This window comes from Lipotes vexillifer, unplaced genomic scaffold, assembly GCF_000442215.2.
Source record: "Lipotes vexillifer unplaced genomic scaffold, Lipotes_vexillifer_v1.1 scaffold28, whole genome shotgun sequence".
NCBI lineage: Eukaryota > Metazoa > Chordata > Mammalia > Artiodactyla > Lipotidae > Lipotes > Lipotes vexillifer.
Genome location: NW_006793929.1, coordinates 641,606 through 661,741, shown reverse-complemented (window position 1 = coordinate 661,741; position 20,136 = coordinate 641,606). Strand labels below are relative to the sequence as shown.

The 20,136-nt window shown below is 37.6% G+C and overlaps 1 protein-coding gene across 1 annotated transcript in view; it reads left to right on the top strand.

Moving 5' to 3' along the window:
• The window catches only part of MGAT4A (alpha-1,3-mannosyl-glycoprotein 4-beta-N-acetylglucosaminyltransferase A), a 107,817-nt gene that overhangs the window by 27,579 nt on the left and 60,102 nt on the right, over positions 1–20,136 (top strand). Inside the window, exon 2 of the mRNA XM_007466881.1 lies at positions 18,522–18,689. Within this exon, the coding sequence (XP_007466943.1) occupies positions 18,522–18,689 (168 nt within the window). The remainder of the gene's footprint in view (positions 1–18,521; positions 18,690–20,136) is intronic.

Genomic DNA, 20,136 nt, shown 5'->3' with positions numbered 1-20,136 from the left:
GCGGTACGTGGGCCTCTCACCGTCGTGGCCTCTCCCATTGCGGAGTACAGGCTCCGGACGCGCAGGCTCAGCGGCCATGGCTCACGGGCCCAGCCGCTCCGCAGCATGTGGGATCCTCCTGGACCAGGGCATGAACCTGTGTCCCCCGCATCGGCAGGCGGACTCTCAACCACTGCGCCACCAGGGAAGCCCCAGTATCCTTCTTTTTAAGTAAAGATGATTCTAATGAAGAATAAAATGCTCTGTCTTGAGGGATTCTTCATAGAAACATAAATACCGTTATATCTTTTAGAATACAAATAGTTTTTTTTTCTTTTGGGAACAAATCAACACCTTTATAGAAAATGTCTGCCAATAAGTTTAAGTACTTAAGGAAAATTAGTTTATAACCATTTGGTGATTTTTACTCCAAGCTCCTTATGGCTTGTTGAATTTCAAAAACCCAGATTGCATAAAATCATAATTTATATTTTTTAGAAGTAAAAAACTGTTGTTATGGCTAAGTTTACTTTAATGAACATTATCCTAGGTTATGCAAATTGTTGTTTTTTCTTCTCATTTCACAGTGGTAATAGAATTTGGGACTTAATGATAAAATTACTAAAAATAGATTACCCTGTCTTCAAGGGAAATCAAGGAAAATGATTGCAACTATTTAGATGGAGAAAATATTTCTAAGAAAGTGTGTGTTATAGGTATATGCAGCATCATTTTATATCTTAAGGTTTTGTGCTTTTTAAGGTCAGTGGATGGATTTTAACTTATTAAACCTCTACCTGGAAGTTTGTTTGGAATGACAGGATTAATGATTATATTACTTATGGGTCAACTCAGAAATAGTGATCGTGTTCCAGAAAACTTTTCAACCATAGCGTATCTGATATTCACTACTTAGGGTCCTGTTTTGTAAGCATAGTGAGAACATTATGTAAAGCAACAAACAGAATTATTTTCTTTGTTTTAATGTAAATAAAATGTATGATTCTTTATATCTATGAGCCCCATTTTCCCTTTTGAGTTTAGAAGGGTACAGATCTTTTCATAATCCGTGGGTCCTGACGGGAATACTCCAAAAACTAGGGATTGATCTTGTTAATTCCTGTAACTCTTAAAAGACACCTTGGAAATAGGCGTCTACTGGATATTTTGAAACCCTCTCTGCCCCAAGTGTTATCTGGAGGATTATGAACCTGAAATTTTTGATGAACCCCCTCCTGTCCCTGGAGCTCTTAACAGCTAGTCCGAAGGAGAGAAGGAGGTAGGACAGGAGAACAGCACAGGTTTCCAGGATGCTAGAGACTAGACCTACATGGAGGACAGTATAGTCTCCCTTAGAGCTACTCACTCAGTGGCCCAGCATCCCCTTGGAGCTTGATAGAAATTCTCAGGCCCCGTGTCAGACCTGTGGAATCAGCATCTTTGGAGATAGGGTCCAGAACTTTGTGTTTTAACAAGCTCTTCCTGGTGGTTCTTATGCACAGTAAAGTTAAAGAAACAACGAGAGACCCAGTCTTGTTTGTAACTTTTAGCTAACCATTTTTAGCTCATTAGAATTGTCTTTTCCAATTCTGGTCTTTTAACCTATTTCATCTGGACTCCTGTCTTTTGGTTTTTCTAGGCTTTAGCTCTCCTAAACTACCTTCTGAATCCAGTTCTTTAATGTTTTCTGTAAGAGATTTGTAAGTATTAAATTGTCCATAGTTTCATGTTAAGCCTTCTCCTTTCTATTTAAAAATGGTTGTATAAGAACGGTGAACGTGAAATAAAATGTTTTCAAAGTCAGTGACTTCCTGAAGTATACAACTTGGTCAGTTTTGGAATCTGTTACTCAGGAAGTTTTTCATATTTTGCCAAAAATTTTATCTGTATGAAATAGTTCAGGGTAAGTACTAAAGAACAGAGGGATGGAGATGACTTGTCAACATTCTTTCCAGTGGCAGAATTTTATTATTTAATAAATATTAAAATTATTTAAAAGTGGGTTTACTTTTTGCTAATTTTAACTTCAACATAAAAAGCCCATTTTTAAATGTTAGCTCATAGAATTAAGTAGTATCCTCCGAGTCTTGCTAATAACAAGGTACTATTTGAAAAATGAACTTTTCTGTTCTGTTTTTATGTATCAGGTTAGTTATTTGTGCATCTTTGTGTTAATTTTTCATCTATACTATTTATAGATTTTTTTTTTTTTTATTGCGGTACGCGGGCCTCTCACTGTTGTGGCCTCTCCAGCTGCGGAGCACAGGCTCCGGACGCGCAGGCTCAGCGGCCATGGCTCATGGGCCCAGCCGCTCTGCGGCATGTGGGATCCTCCCGGACCGGGGCACGAACCCGTGTCCCCTGCATCAGCAGGCGGACTTGCAACCACTGCACCACCAGGGAAGACCTATTTATAGATTTTTAAATTACATTGTTGAATCTAAGACTTACTTAATTTGCTGAACTATCTGAAATTGCTATTTTTTGTCAAAAGTGGTCAAATATCAGCCATTTCATATGGCTCAACCAGTAATTCTTTGAAAGCCTAAAGGTACCCTTTTCACTGGAAAACTGACTTGATTACTTGATGTGAAGGAATTAAAGTGGTTTCTTTAGAAATTTTCTATGTTTCAGATTCTTAGGTTCACAGAATGTGATTTGTACTTAGATTTGTCTAATCTGGGTATGTGCTTTTCTACAATTAAAAAAAGTTAGATTCAATCTTCAGTAAAAACAAAATGGTAAACAAAACCAGGGACTTCCAGTAAGATGATAGTGTGAAAGTTTCCTCATGGGTTCCTGCTAGGTTCCTGCACAGAAACTGATTGAAATGATTCAGAGAAACACAAAAATAAGAATTTTGATACTAATGTTGAAAACAGGAAATTGTCAAACACATATCACTAATTTGAAGGAGTAGTTTGTCTATTATGTTAAGGTTTGAACTTTTTCTGAGAGCTGGTAAGCCACTCTCCCCAAGAGAGCAAGGTAGTACTATGGGAAATATGAATGGAGAAAATTCTAGAGGTTGCTAGTAACGCTATGTTTGCATGGACTGTGGAGGATATGCTGCGAGGGAGGGTTGTAGAAAGACCATGTGTAACTGCTCTCTGCTTAGAAGAGCCAGCAGTGTCCCGTGGAATTCCTAGCAGGACTAGCTGAGAGCTTTACTGCACAGTCTTGGCTTTCTAGGTAGAGTGTGGACTTGATCTGATGTCACGGAGAGAACACTTTTATTTTTTTATTATGTTTTAAAATGTATTTTACTGAAGTATAGTTGGTTTACAATGTGTTAGTTTCAGGTGTCCGGCAAAGTGATTCAGTTTTACACATACACATATTCAGTTTTACACATACATATATTCAGTTTTACACATATTACACATATAAATATTCTTCTTTCACATTCTTTTCCATTATGGTTTCTTATAGGATACTGAATAGAGTTCGTGTGCTATACAGTAGGACCTTGTTGTTTATCCATTCTGTATATAATAGTTTGCATCTGCTAACCCCAAACTCCCAGGAGAGAACACTTTTAATACGGAAGGGTGGCGTTAGAAGCAAAGGATGGATGCGAGCGAGATGGGAAGTGACCCCATGCTGAGCCCTTTCACAGCTGTGGGCTCTGGAGTAAGAGCAGTAGTCACATCTGGACCTGAAAGAAAATACGTGTGACTTTATCCAGCGGTCCGTGGGCCCCAGGGATCTTTTCAAAAGCATGGCCAGTTCACCTCAAAGCAGGGGGGCAGTTTGGAATTTGGAGTGGGAGTATTTGTCCGCTGCTACTGGCTACCCTCCTTACTTGGTGAGGCTGGCCTTTGGGAAGGTGGTTCCCAAAAGTACCAAGAAAATGCATGTAGGGCAGAGGCTGCACCCAGATCCGTATCCCTCCCACCACTCAAGAGCTGCTAAAAGACTGAACCTGTATGCCATCCCATCCTCCTGCTTACTTCTTAAAAACTTTTAATTTTTAAAAAAGTTTCAAATGAAGAAATGAAGAGTTATAAGGACGGTACAAACAACTTCTCTATGCATTTCACGTACTGTGAACAGTTTGCCTCTATCATCTTTCTATGTATCTATAGATATTTGTTTCTTTTCAGGACCATTTGAGAGTAAATTACAGAAATTGTGTCTTTTTACTCCTAAATAATTTTATCTCCTAACAACAGGGAATTCTCTTACATTACAACAGTTCAGGTGTCAAATTTAGGAAATGTATCATTAGTTCAGTGTTACATACTCTTTGGCACAATGTTACATACTCTGTCGTCTGTCTTCTGTTACTTTGTTCTAATGACATTCTTTATAGCATTTTTTTTCTTTCTGGTCCAGTATCCCCTCCAGGATTGTAGTTTGTATGTAGTTGTCTTGTCCCCTTCAGTCTCTTGTCTGGGGCAGTTCCTAAGCCTCTGTCTTCGATGACCTTGACATTTTTTAAGCAGTAACTTTTTGTTTTGTGCATTGTTGCTCACTTTGGATGTGTCTGATGTTTCCTTGAGATTAGGCTCAGATGATGCATTTTTGGCAAGAATACCACATAAATGAGGTGTGTCCTCTGTGCATCATGGCAGAGGGCACATGATATCTGGTCCGTTACTGCTGATGTGAACTTTGATCATGTGATTAACATATCTGCCAGGTTTCTCCAAGATAAAGGTAGCGTTTTTCCTTTTGTAAATGAATGGCTACTTTGTGGGAAGATACTTTGAGATGATATACATATCCTTTTCCTCATTAAACTTTCACCCACCGGTTTTGGCATCCTTTTTTTTTTTTTATTAAAAATTAAAAAAAATTCACACAATTTTTAAAAGTTACTTTTCATTTACAATTATTATAAAATATTGGCTATATTCGCCATGTTGTACAATACATTCTGGAATCTATCCTATACCCAGTAGTTTGTACCTCCCACTCCCCGTCCCCTGTCTGGCCCCTCCCCTCTTCCCTTTCCCCACTGGTAACCACTGGTAACCACTAGTCTGTTCACTATATGTGTGAGTCTGCTTCTTTTTTGTTATATTCACTAATTGCTGTATTTTTTAGATTCCACATATAGGTGATGTCATACAGCATTTGTCTTTCTCTAGCATCCATTTTTGATTTTCGCCTGACTCAGTTATTGCTTGGAAAGTTGCAAAGGGGTGATTTTCTAACATTCATCCTTCTTTCATCATTTATAAGCTGGCATTCCACTGTAAGAAACACTTTTCTCTCATCTATTAGTTGTTATTTATTAATATGGACTCACAGATTCTTACTTTATTTAATAAGTTATAATTCATTACCATCAGTAATTGTTTTGGTACTTAAATTGCAGTGAATTTAGCCAGGGGGAGCACCTCGAGTGGCTTCCTGTGCCATTACGACATGTTCTTGTTTTTTTTTTTTGACTTCTGTCCTCAAGGAATTTATTTTTATTTATTTATTTATTTTTAACATCTTTATTGGAGTTTAATTGCTTTACAATTGTTTGTTACTTTCTGCTTTATAACAAAGTGAATCAGCTATACATATACCTATATCCCCATATCTCCTCCCTCTTGCGTCTCCCTCCCACCCTCCCTGTCCCACCCATCTAGGTGGTCACAAAGCACTGAGCTGACGTCTCTGTGCTATGCGACTGCTTCCCACTAGCTATTTTACATTTGGTAGTGTATATAAGTCCATGCCACGCTCTCACTTCGTTCCAGCTAACACTTCCCCTTCCCCATGTCCTCAAGTCCATTCTCTACATCTGGGTCTTTATTCCTGTCCTGTCCTTAGGTTCTTCAGAACTTTTTTTTTTTTAGGTTCCATATATATGTGTTAGCATATGGTATTTTTTTTTTCTCTTTCTGACTTACTTCACTCTGTATGACAGACTCTAGGTCCATCCACCTCACTACAAATAGCTCAATTTCGTTTCTTTTTATGGCTAAGTAATATTCCATTGTATATATTTGCCACATCTTCTTTATCCATTCATATGTCGATGGACACTTAGGTTGCTTCCATGTCCTGGCTATTGTAAATAGAGCGGCAGTGAACATTGTGGTACATGACTCTTTGAATTATGGTTTTCTCAGGGTATATGCCCAGTAGTGGGATTGCTGGGTGGTATGGTAGTTCTATTTTTAGTTCTTTAAGGAGCCTTCATACTGTTCTCCATAGTGGCTGTATCAATTTACATTCCCACCAGCAGTGCAGGAGGATTCCTTTTCTCCACACCCTCTCCAGCATTTATTGTTTGTAGATTTTCTGATGGCCATTCTGACCAGTGTGAGGTGATACCTCATTTTAGTTTAGATTTGCATTTCTCTAATGATTAGTGATGTTGAGCATCTTTTCATGTGTTTGTTGGCAATCTGTATATCTTCTTTGGAGAAATGTCTGTTTAGGTCTTCTGCCCATTTTTGGATTGGGTTGTTTGTTTTTTGATATTGAGCTGCATGAGCTGCTTGTATATTTTGGAGATTAATCCTTTGTCAGTTGCTTCATTTGCAAATATTTTCTCCCATTTTGAGGGTTGTCTTTTTCTCTTGTTTTTAGTTTCCTTTGCTGTGCAAAAGCTTTTAAGTTTCATTAGGTCCCCTTTGTTTATTTTTATTTCAATTTCTCTAGAAGGTGGGTCAAAAAGGATCTTGCTGTGATTTATGTCAGAGTGTTCTGCCTACGTTTTCCTCTGAGAGCTTGATAGTGTCTGCCCTTACATTTGGTCTTTAATCCATTTTGAGTTTATTTTTGTGTATGGTGTTAGGGAGTGTTCTGATTTCATTCTTTTACAAGTAGCTGTCCAATTTTCTCAGCAACACTTATGGAAGAGGCTGTCTTTTCTCTATTGTATACACTTGCCTCCTTTATCAAAAATAAGGTGACCATATGTACATGGGTTTATCTCTGGGCTTTCTGTCCTGTTCCATTGATCTATATTTCTGTTTTTGTGCTAGTACCATACTGTCTTGATTACTGTAGGTCTGTAGTATAGTCAGATCAGGGAGCCTGATTCTTCCAGCTCTGTTTTTCTTTCTCAAGTTTTCTTTGGCTATTCGGAGTCTATTGTGTTTCCTTACAAATCGTGAAATTTTTTGTTCTAGTTCTGTGAAAAATGCCATTGGTAGTTTGATAGGGATTGCATTCAATCTGTAGATTGCTTTGGGTAGTCTAGTCATTTTCACAATATTGATTCTTCCAATCCAAGAATATGGTATATCTCTCCATCTGTTTGTATCATCTTTCATCGCTGTCTTATAGTTTTCTGCATGCAGGTCTTTTGTCTGCTTAGGTAGGCTTATTCCTAGGTATTTTATTCTTTTTGTTGCAATGGTAAATGGAAGTGTTTCCTTAATTTCTCTTTCAGGTTTTTCATCATTAATGTATAGCAATGCAAGAGATTTCTATGCATTAATTTTCTTTCCTGCTACTCTGCCAAATTCATTGATTAGCTCTAGTAGTTTTCTGGTAGTGTCTTTAGGATTCTCTATGTATAGTATCATGTCATCTGCAAACAGTGACAGCTTTACTTCTTCTTTTGTGATTTGGATTCCTTTTATTTCCTTTTCTTCTCTGACTGCTGTGGCTAAAACTTCCAAAACTATGTTGAATAATAGTGTTGAGACTGGGCAACCTTGTCTTGTTGCTGATCTTAGTGGAAATGGTTTCAGTTTTTCACCATTGAGGAGGATATAGGCTGTGGGTTTCTCATATATGGCCTTTATTATGTTGAGGATGCCTACTTTCTGGAGGGTTTTTTATCATAAATGGGTGTTGAATTTTGTCAGAAGCTTTTTCTGCATCTATTGGGATGATGATATGGTTTTTATCCTTCAGTTTGTTAATATGGTTTATCACATTGATTGATTTGCACATATTGAAGAATCCTTGCATTCCTGGGATAAACCCCACTTGATGATGGTGTATGATCCTTTTTTATGTGCTGTTGGATTCTGTTTGCTAGTATTTTGTTGAGGTTTTTTTGCATCTATGTTCATCTGTGATATCGGCCTGTAGTTTTCTTTTTTGTGACATCTTGGTCAGGTTTTGGGATCAGGGTGGTGATGGCCTCATAGAATGAGTTTGGGAGTGTTCCTCCCTCTGCTATATTTTGGAAGAGTTTGAGAAGGACAGGTGTTAGGTATTCTCTAAATGTTTGGTAGGATTTGCCTATGAAGCCATCTGGTCCTGGGCTTTTGTTTGTTGGAAGATTTTTAATCACAGTCTCAGTTTCAGCGTTTGTGATTGGTCTGTTTATATTTTCTGTTTCTTCCTGGTTCAGTCTGGGAAGGTTGTGCTTTTCTAAGAATTTGTCCATTTCTTCCAGGTTGTCCATTTTATTGGCATGGAGTTGCTTGTAGTAATCTCTCATGATCCTTTGTATTTCTGCAGTGTCAGTTGTTATTTCTCCTTTTTCATTTCTTATTCTGTTGGTTTGAGTATTCTCCCTTTTTTTCTTGATGAGTCTGGCTAATGGTTTATCAAGTTTGTTTATCTTCTCAAAGAACCAGCTTTTAGTTTTATTGATTTTTTCTACTGTTTCCTTCATTTCTTTTTCATTTATTTCTGATCTGATCTTTATGGTTTTTTACCTTCTGCTAACGTTGGGGTTTTTTTGTTCTTTGTTCTCTAATTGCTTTAGGTATAAGGTTAGGTTATTTGATATTTTTCTTGTTTCTTGAGGTAGGCTTGTATAGCTATAAGCTTCCCTCTTAAAACTGCTTTTGCTGCATCCCATAGGTTTTGGGTCGTCGTGTTTTCATTGTCATTTGGTTCTAGGTATTTTTTGATTTCTTCTTTGATTTCTTCAGTGATCTCTTGGTTATTTAGTAGTGTATTGTTTAGCCTCCATGTGTTTGTATGTTTTACAGATTTTTTCCTGTAATTGATATGTAGTCTCATAGCGTTGTGGTTGGAAAAGATATTTGATGTGATTTCAATTTTCTTAAATTTACCAAGGCTTGATTTGTGACCCAATATATGATCTATCCTGGAGGATGTTCCATGAGCACTTGAGAAAAATGTGTATTCTGTTGTTTTTGGATGGAATGTCCTATAAATATCAATTAAGTCCATCTTGTTTAATGTATCATTTAAAGCTTATGTTTCCTTATTTATTTTCATTTTGGATGATCTGTCCATTGGTGAAAGTGGGGCGTTAAAGTCCCCTACTATGATTGTGTTACTGTAGATTTCCCCTTTTATACCTGTTAGTATTTGCCTTATGTATTGAGGTGCTCCTTTGTTGGGTGCATAAATATTTAAAATGGTTATATATTTTTCTTGGATTCATCCCTTGATTATTATTTAGTGTCCTTCTTTGTCTCTTGTAATAGTCTTTATTTTAATATCTATTTTGTCTGATATGAGAATTGCTACTCCAGCTTTCTTTTGATTTCCATTTGCATGGAATATCTTTTTCCATCCCCTCACTTTCAGTCTGTATGTGTCCCTAGGTCTCAAGTGGGTCTCTTGTATACAGCGCATATATAGGTCTTGTTTTTGTATCCATTCAGCCAGTCTGTGTCTTTTGGTTGGAGCATTTAATCCATTTACATTTAAGATAATTATCGATAGGTATGTTCCTACTACCATTTTCTTCATTGTTTTCGGTTTGTTTTTGTAGGTCCTTGTCTTCTCTTGTGTTTCCCACTTAGAGAAGTTCCTTTAGCATTTGTTGTAGAGCTGGTTTGGTGGTGGTGAATTCTCTTAGCTTTTGCTTGTCTGTAAAGGTTTTAATTTCTCTGTCAAAGCTGAATGAGATCCTTTCTGGGAAGAGTAATCTTGGTTGTAGCTTCTTCCCTTTCATCACTTTAAATATGTCCTGCTACTCCCTTCTGGCTTGCAGAGTTTCTGCTGAAAGATCAGCTGTTATCCTTATGGGGATTCCCTTGTATGTTATTTGTCGTTTTTTCCTTGCTGCTTTTAATTTTTTTTCTTTATTTAATTTTTGATAGTTTGATTAATATGTGTCTTGGCATGTTTCTCCTTAGATTTATCCTGTATGGGACTCTCTGCACTTCCTGGACTTGATTAACTATTTCCTTTACCATATTAGGGAAGGTTTCAACTATAATGTCTTCAAATATTTTTTCATCCCTTTCTTTTTCTCCTCTTCTTCTGGAACCCCAATAATTCCAATGTTGGTGCGTTTAATATTGTCCCAGAGGTCTCTGAGACTGTCCTCAGTTCTTTTCAGTCTTTTTTCTTTATTCTGGTCTGCAGTAGTTATTTCCACTATTTTATCTTCCAGGTCACTTATCCGTTTTCCTGCCTCAGTTATTCTACTATTGATCCCTTCTAGAGAATACTTAATTTCATATATTGTGTTGTTCATCACTGTTTGTTTGCTCTTTAGTTTTTCTAGGTCCTTGTTAAACGTTTCTTTTATTTTCTTCATTCTATTTCCAAGATTTTGGATCATCTTTACTATCATTACTCTGAATTCTTTTTCAGGGAGACTGCCTGTTTCCTCTTTATTTGTTTGGTCTGATGGGTTTTTATCTTGCTCCTTCATCTGCTGTGTGTTTCTCTGTCTTCTCATTTTGCTTAACTCACTGTGTTTTGGGTCTCCTTTTCATAGGCTGCAGGTTCGTAGTTCCCGTTGTTTTTGTTGTCTGACCCCAGTGTCTAAGGCTGGTTCAGTGGGTTGAGTAGGCTTCCTGGTGTAGGGGACTAGTGCCTGTGTTCTGGTCAGTGGGGTTGGATCTTGTCTTTCTGGTGGTCACGTCTGTGTCTGGTGGTGTGTTTTGGGGTGTCTGTGACGTTATTATGATTTTAGGCAGCCTCTCTGCTAATGCGTGCGGTTGTGTTCCTGTCTTGCTAGTTGTTTGGCATAGGGTGTCCAGCACTGTAGCTTGCTGGTCGTTGAGTGAAGCTGGGTGTTGGTGTTGAGATGGAGATCTCTGGGAGATTTTCGCTGTTTGATATTATGTGGAGCTGGGAGGTCTCTTGTGGTCCAGTGTCCTGAAGTTGGCTCTCCCACCTCAGAGACACAGGCCTGACACCTGGCCGGAGCACCAAGACCCTGTCAGCCACACGGCTCAGAAGAAAAGGGAGAAATAAAGAGAGAAAGAAAGAAAAAGTAAATTTATTAAAATAAAAAATAATTATTAAAAATGAAATTGAAAAGTAATAAAAAAGGAAAAAGAAAAAGAAAGAAGAGAGCAACCAAACCAAAAAACAAATCCACTGATGATTACAAGCACTAAAAAGTATACTAAAAACCGCCCCCCCCCCCAAAAAAAACCCCAACAAACTGGACAGACAGAACCGTAGGACAAATGGTAACAGCAAAGCTATACAGATAAAATCGCACAATGAAGCATACAAATATACATTCACAGAAAGAGAAGAAGGAATAAAAAATATATATCGTTGCTCCCAAAGTCCACTGCCTCAATTTTGGGATAATGCGTTGTGTATTCAGGTGTTCCACAGACACAGGGTACATCAAGTTGATTGTGGAGATTTAATCCACTGCTGCTGAGGCTGCTGGGAGAGATTTCCCTTTCTCTTCTTTGTGCGCACAGCTCCTGGGGTTCAGCTTTGGATTTGGCCTCACCTCTGCGTGTAGGTCTCCTGAGGGTGTCTGTTCCCATCCAAAGAGGATGGGGTTAAAGCAGCAGCTGATTAGGGGGCTCTGGCTCACTCCGGTCGGGGAGAGGGAGGGGTATGGAATGCTGGGCCAGCCTGCAGCAGCAGAGGTCAGCATGATGTTGCAACAGCCTGAGGCGCGCCGTGTGTTCTGGGAAGTTGTCCCTGCATCACGGGACCCTGGCATTGGCAGGCTGCACAGGTTCCCAGGAGGGGAGGTGTGGATAGGGACCTGTGCTTGCATGCATGCTTCTTGGTGGCTGCGGCAGCGGCCTTAGCGTTTCATGCCCGTTTCTGGTATCTGTGCTGATAGCCACAGCTCACGCCCGTCTCTGGAGCTTGTTCAGGCGGTGCTCTGAATCCTCTCTCCTCGCACACCCCAAAACAAGGGTCTCTTACCTCTTAGGCAGTTCCAGACTTTTTCCCAGACTCCCTCCCTGATAGCTGTGGTACACTAGCCCACTTAAGGCTGTGTTCATGCAGCCAACCCCAGTCCTTTCCCTGGGGATCTCACCTCCAAAGCCCGAGCCTCAGCTCCCAGCCCCCACCTGCCCAGGCGGGTGAGCAGACAAGCCTCTCAGGCTGGTGAGTGCTGGTTGGCACCGATCCTCTGTGTGGGAATCTCTCCGCTTTGCCGTCTGCATCGCTGTTGCTGTGCTCTGCTCCGCGGCTCCGAAGCTCCCCCCCGCCACCCACTGTCTCCAACAGTGAAGGGGCTTCCTAGGGTGGGGAAATTTTCCTACTTCAAGCTCCCTCCCAGGGGTGCAGATCCTGTCCCTATTATTTTCTTTGTGTTTTTTCTTTTTTCTTTGCCCTACCCAGGTACGTGGGGAGTTCCTTGCCTTTAGGGAGGTCTGAGGTCTTCTGCAAGCATTCAGTAGGTGTTCTGTAGGAGTTGTTCCACATGTAGATGTATTTCTGATGTATTTGTGGGGACGAAGGTGATGTCCACGTCTTACTCTTCTGCCATCTTGAACTTCTCCCTTTTATTATTTTTTTTAATTTAATTTTTTTAAATTGCAATCTATGTCCTTTTTTTAAAATAACATTTTCTTAGACTTTAAAATAAAGACTGTTACAAGATACAAAGAGGGATACTACATAATGATCAAGGGATCAATCCAAGAAGAAGATATAATAATTATAAATATTTATGCACGCAACATAGGAGCACCTCAGTACATAAGGCAAATCCTAACAGCCATAAAAGGAGAAATCGACTGTAACACAATCATAGTAGGGGAGTTTAACACCCCACTTTCACCAATGGACAGATCATCCAAAATGAAAACAAATAAGGAAACACAAGATTTAAATGATACATTAAACTAGATGGACTTAATTGATATTTATAGGACATTCCATTCCAAAACAAGAGAATACACTTTTTTCTCAAATGCTCATGGAACACTCTCTAGGATAGACTGTATCTTGGGTCACAAATCAAGCCTTGGTAAATTTAAGAAAATTGAAACCGTATCAAGTATCTTTTCCAACCACAATGCTATAAGGCTAGATATCAATTACAGGAAAAAAAAAAACCCTAGAAAATACAAACACATGGAGGCTAAACACTACACTACTAAATAACCAAGAGATCACTGAAGAAATCAAAGAGGAAATAAAAAAATACCTAGAAGCAAATGACAATGAAAACACGATGACCCAAAACCCATGGGATGCAGCCAAAACAGTTCTAAGAGGGAAGTTTATAGCAATACAGTCCTACCTCAAGGAAGAAGAAAAATCTAAAATAAACAGCCTAACTTTGCACCTAAATCAGTTACAGAAAGAACAACAACAACAACAAAAACCCCAAAGTTAGCAGAAGAAAGAAATCTTAAAGATCAGATCAGAATTAGATGAAAAAGAAATGAAAACAGTAACAAAGATCGATTAAACTAAAAGCTGGTTCTTTGAGAAGATAAGCACACTTGATAAACCATTAGCCAGACTCATCAAGGAGAAAAAGGGAAAAGACTCAGATCAACAGAATTACAAATGAAAAAGGAGAAGTAACAATTGATACTGCAGAAATACAAAGGATCATGGGAGATTATTATAAGCAACTCTATGCCAATAAAATGGACAACCTGGAAGAAACGGACAAATTCTTAGAAAAGCACAGCCTTCCAAGACTGAACCAGGAGGAAATAGAAAATATATAGAGACCAGTCACAAGCACTGAAACTGAAACTGGGATTAAAAATCTTCCAACAAACAAAAGCCCAGGACCAGTTGGCTTCACAGGAGAATTCTATCAAACATTTAGAAAAGAGCTAACACCTGCCCTTCTCAAACTCTTCCAAAATATAGCAGAGGGAGTAACACTCCCAAACTCATTCTATGAGGCCATCATCACCCTGATACCAAAACCATACAGAGATGTCAGAAAAAAGAAAACTACAGGCTAACATCACTGATGCACATAGATACAAAAGTCCTCAACAAAATACTAGCAAATAGAATCCAACAGCTCATTAAAAGGATCATACACCATGATCAAGTGGGTTTTATCTCAGGAATGCAAGGATTCTTCAATGTATGAAATCAGTCAATTTGATACACCATATTAATAAATTGAAGGATAAAAACTATATGATAAACTCAATAGATGCAGAAAAAGCTTTCGAGAAAATTCAACACCCGTTTATGATAAAAACTCTACAGAAAGTAGGCATAGAGGGAACCTACCTCAACATAATAAAAGCCATGTATGACAAACTCACAGCCAACATTGTTCTCAGTGGTGAAAAACTGAAAGCATTTCCTCTAAGGTCAGGAGCAAGACAAGGTTGCCCACTCTCACCACTGTTATTCAACATAGTTTTGGAAGTTTTAGCCACAGGAATCAGGGAAGAAAAAGAAATTAAAGGCATCCAAATCAGAACAGAAGTAAAACTGTTACTGTTTGCAGATAACATGTTACTATACATAGAGAAGCCTAAAGATGCTACCAGAAAACTACTAGAGCTAATCAGTGAATTTGGTAGAGTAGCAGGATACAAAATTAATGCACAGAAATCTCTTGCATTCCTATACACAAATGATGAAAAATTTGAAAGAGAAATTCAGGAAACACTCCCATTTATCATTGCAACAAGAAGGGTAGAATACCTAGGAATAAACCTACCTAAGGAGACAAAAGTCCTGTATGCAGGAAACTATAAGACACTGATAAAAGAAATTAAAGGTGGTACAAGCAGATGGAGAGGTATACCATGTCCTCGGATTGGAAGCATCAACATTGTGAAAATGACTGTACTACCCAAAGCAATCTACAGATTCAATGCAATCCCCATCAAACTACCACTGGCATTTTTCACAGAACTAGAACAAAAAAAAGTCACAATTTGTATGGAAACGCAAATGACCCCAATAGCCAAAGCAATCTAAAAAAGAAAAACGGAGCTGGAAGAATCAGGTTCCTAGACTTCAGACTATACTACAAAGCTACAGTAATCAAGACAGTATGGTACTGGCACAAAAACAGAAATATAGATCAATGGAATAGGATAGAAAGCCCAGAGAGAACCCCATGCACATATGATCACCTTATTTTTGATAAAGGGGACAAGAGTATACAGTGGAGAAAAGGCAGCATCCTCAATAAGTGGTGCTGGGAAAGCTGGACAGTTGCATGTAAAAGAATGAAATTAGAACACTTCCTAACACCATACACAAAAATAAACTCAAAATGGATTAAAGACCAAATGTAACACCAGACACTATCAAACTCTTAGAGGAAAATGTAGGCAGAACACTCTGACATAAATCACAGCAAGATCCTTTTTGACCCACCTCCTAGAGAAATGGAAATAAATAACAAAAATAAACAAATGGGACCCAATGAAATTTAAAAGCTTTTGCACATCAAAGGAAACCATAAACAAAATGAAAAGACCACCCTCAAAATGCGAGAAAATATTTGCAAACGAAGCAACTGACAAACGATTAATGTCCGAAATATAGAAGCAGCTAATGCAGCTCAATCTCAAAAAGGCAAACAACCCAATCCAAAAATGGGCAGAAGGCTGAAATAGACATTTCTCCAAAGAAGATACACAGATTGCCAACAAACACATGAAAAGATGCTCAACATCACTAATCATTAGAGAAATGCAAATCAAAACTACAGTGAGATATCACCTCACAGTGGTCAGAATGGCCATCATCAAAAAATCTACAAACAGTAAATGCTGGAGAGGGTGTGGAGAAAAGGAACCCTCCTGCACTGCTGGTGGGAATGTAAATTGATACAGCCTCTATGGAGAACAGTATGGAGGTTCCTTAAAGAACTAAAAGTAGAACTACCATATGACCCAGTAATCCCACTACTGGGCATATACCCTGAGAAAACCATAATTCAAAAAGAGTCATGTACCACAACGTTCATTGCAGCACTATTTACAACAGCCAGGACACGGAAGCAACCTAAGTGTTCATTGACAGGTGAGTGGATAAAGAAGATCATATATACAGTGGAATATTAGCCATAAAAAGAAACAAAATTGAGTTATTTGTAGTGAGGAGGATGGGCATAGAGTCTGTCATACAGACTGAAGTAAGTCAGAGAGAGAAAAACAAATATTGTATGCTACACGTACATATGGAATCTAAGAAGGAAAAAACGGTTCTGATTAACCTAAGGGCAGGACAGAAATAAAGACAGAGACGTAGAGAATGGACTTAAGGACATGGGGAGGGGGAAGGGTAAGCTGGGATGAAGTGAGAGAGCAGCATTGACATATATACACTACCAAATGTAAGATAGCTAGTGAGAAGCAGCTGCATAGCACAGGGAGATCAGCTCGGTGCTTTGTGACCACCTAGAGGGGTGGGATATGGAAGGTGGGAGGGAGACGCAAGAGGGAGGGGATATGGGGATATATGTATGCATATAGCTGATTCACTTTGTTATAAAGCAGAAACTAACACACCATGGTAAAGCAGTTATACTCCAATAAAGATGTTAAAATAAAGTAAAATAAAATGAAATAACATTTTCTTATTTGACACAAGAATGCTCCGGGCTCATCTTAAAGTTATTTTTCCAAAGGGTTCTAATTCTTTTTTAGTGGCAGAGGTCTATAATTCACTATCTTGGCACCATGTAAGTGGTAAGAGGTAAAGGGGGAAGAAATCACAGGACAGTTCACTCATGCTCATTTTGGACACAATCTGCTTGGTGTGATTGGCCCTTGTCCCTACTCTTTAGACTTGGCATTTAACACGGTTTTCACTTCTATAGCCTTAAAGTATGTTCTGATTTCAGAGCAAGTTACCTATTTCTAGATTTTTTTGACCTTTTAAAAACATTGTTTTTTCATGAATTTTAGAACCACATGTCAAAATTCAAGTTCCAAAAAAATTTCGTTGATGTTTTAAAAAGTGTTGCATTTATTATTAGTTTAGGGTAGGATTTATCTATTTTTTTTTGCAAGATTGGGATTAATAAATGACTTCATTTTTTTCTTCCATTATAGGCTTCAGGAAAAGGCTTATAGTTTTTATCACATAACTCTCATGTGCCTCTTGTTAAAATTGTTATAGTATAATTGTTTATAGTTTTGTGTTTGTGAATAGTATCTTTTTAACATTTCTTCTATTGTCAATTAACACATATGGAAAAGTGCCTAAACCATGGATGTATAGTAATGAATTTTTTTTAACCAGGAACCAGGTCAATAAATAGAACCTTGCTGGCACCCTGAGGCTCCCCTGTATGCCCTTTCCTAATCACAACACCCCTCCCTTCCTTTCCTCCTAAAGCCAGCAAATTACGGAAACTAGAGCTGCTTATTAATACATTGTTCAATACAGGGAAATATGACAGTTAAGAAGGGGAGGCTTTCTTCCCTGCCACAGAATTCTTCAGAGGTATTTACTCTGTGGTCCTTTATGTAAGGGCCAAAGAATAATATGACTATTTTCAAGGCTAGCTTTATGAGACAGGCAGATTTATATTTCTTGATTCTGTTTTGTACAGAACGATTCCATCCTTGATTGAGTAAAGCAGAGATTACAATATAAATTAAAAAGAGTCTTTCCAAGGTTTGTTTTGTTTAGATGTCAAAATAGTAGCCTTAGATTATCTAGCTTGATAGAGAAGCTGAAACGGTTGTTCTGATTTTTGTTAGTTTAATGAGGTTGTGGAAATTGCTCAGACCATTTACCAGCCTCAGCTCCCTTCCGGTGCTGCTGATCAAGATAAATGCATGGTTTCTTTTCGGCCTCTCTTAGATTTTGGTGTCCAGTTCTGTCTTGGGGCCTCTTCTCACTGTGCACTTTGTATCTGAGCTGTCTCATACTATTGCTTCAGTGCCTACGTTTATCCTCATAAAATCCACTTTTATTTCCCAGACCAGGCTTTCCTGACCTGTGATTCTCTTAAATTCATATAATTGACTTTTAGGGTCATCTTAACATCTACCTGATTGAGTTGTTAGGGATCAGGAATTTGACCAAAGTCTGGCCTAGGGAAATTTTTGCAGAATAGGAAGTACAGAGGAAACAGCCTATGGAAATGAGTGGTTACGCTATAAAATATGTTATATTCATTATATTATTAGATATATTATCATTAGTTTCAATGCTTCATCTCTATTTTCATACAAATAGGGTCTTTATAGTTGTTTGTACCTTTTGAGAAATGATCTTGGTATTATGCTTGAAGTATTAATTCCAAAAACTTTGTCTATTTCTCCCTATCTTTAACTTTCTGAAGTGCTAATTAGAAAGTGCCCATATTCTTACAGATATTAATAGCACTAAGTTACTGGTGGCTTTCCCACCACTTTGTTAGTTGAGGCTCTTTTTTATTTTCAATTCTGTCTCAGTGAATTCGTTAATGAATATCTGTTTCTGAAAAATGCAACTTTAAAATCCCTAATGTTACAATTCTGTTTCGATTATAGTGGTTTTCTTTTTTAAAGAAATATACTAATAACTTTTGGTTTTGCTTCTAGAAAAACTGATTGCTTATCAACGAGAATTTCTTGCTTTAAAAGAACGGCTCCGAATAGCTGAACACAGAATCTCTCAGCGGTCTTCCGAACTCAGTGCCATTGTACAGCAGTTCAAGCGTGTAGGAGCAGAAACAAACAGAAGTAAGGATACGGTGAATAAATTTTCAGGTACAGACGATATTTTTGGTTTTATGAAAAGATTACATTTTCAACGTGTTATGTGAAATACTCTCTTTGAAAGCTGTCTAGAGTCGCTTATCAGCCAACATTTGTTACCCTCTACAGAGAGAAAAATCACCATACAAAACTTTTTCTGTTGTGGTTAATTATAAAACAAGTTTATTAATTGCTAAATTTGATTTAAAGAGAGTAATATTAAGTTAAGTTTCAGTTGTATAAATTTCACTGCCAATAGTGAAGAACCAGCATCTTTTAAAAAAAACATTTAGAATGAGACTAAAATTTAACTTGGTGTTTATGCATGTTTCTGTTGTGACTTGTGTGGACTTCAGATGGACTCTGGGGAACCTTTGCGCTATCTGAAGCAATTAGAGCTCTCAGATATGACTTATAAGAAATAAAAAGATACAGTTTTATAATGGGTACTTTTGGGGGTACCTGACCTGTTCCCTCTCTCAGAAATTCTGGTCTGAGTGAAATGAATATCAACCATCTTCTGTTTCTTTCCTATTCTTATTCTAATGACTAAATTGATATATGTATATAATCAGTTGACTCCAAATCTACATAATCTTCCAAGAAGAATACACTTTTTCATTTAGCATTATCTGTTATAATCTTTCACCATTAATTCCTCTCATCTTGAGATTCAGTACCTTACCTTATTTTTAGAGATTCACGCCCCTTTCTTCCCCTCCTGATTGTAAAATTTGTATTATGGCACAGTAACATTTAAAATTATGGAATGGTTAACATTCTTTGTTTTCTTCCAGTCTTTTTTCCATGCATATTTTTCTTCAAAATTGTAATTGTGTGTTTTATGGCCTTATTTTTGCTCTTGAAATTATGCTATTAGCATTTTACTATGGCATTGAATATTCTTTTAAAATACCATTTTTGATGACATATATATCAGCTAATCATATACTATAATATATTAAATATTTTTCTACAAATAGGCAAATAGGATTATTCTGGGTTGTTTTTGTCCCCCAATTTATAACTCTGTGAAGAACATCTCTGTATATAAATCAATTACTTTTATGGTAGGCCTTAAGTTATTTTCATTAGATTATGACTTTCTTAAAAACAGAATCTGTGTTTTGATGACTGTTGATTTCCAAACATGCCACAGTGGCTGGAACAACAGTGATAATTCACTAAATATTTATTGATTGCATAGAAGTTAAATTCCTAAAAGGGAAATTACTGAATAATAGGGCAGGAATGTTTTAAGGGTTTTGATGCTGTTCTTAATAGCTGAAACATTTATCACATTATCACCACAATTTAATATTACTGTTTAATCTGCTAACTTAATTTGATGGGTAGATATTGTTGTCTTGTAATTTGTAGTTGTTGCTTTTACATGAGGTTAAACTTTAATTTCATGTGTGATAGTTTCATTTCTTTTGTGAACTTTCGGTTCTGAATA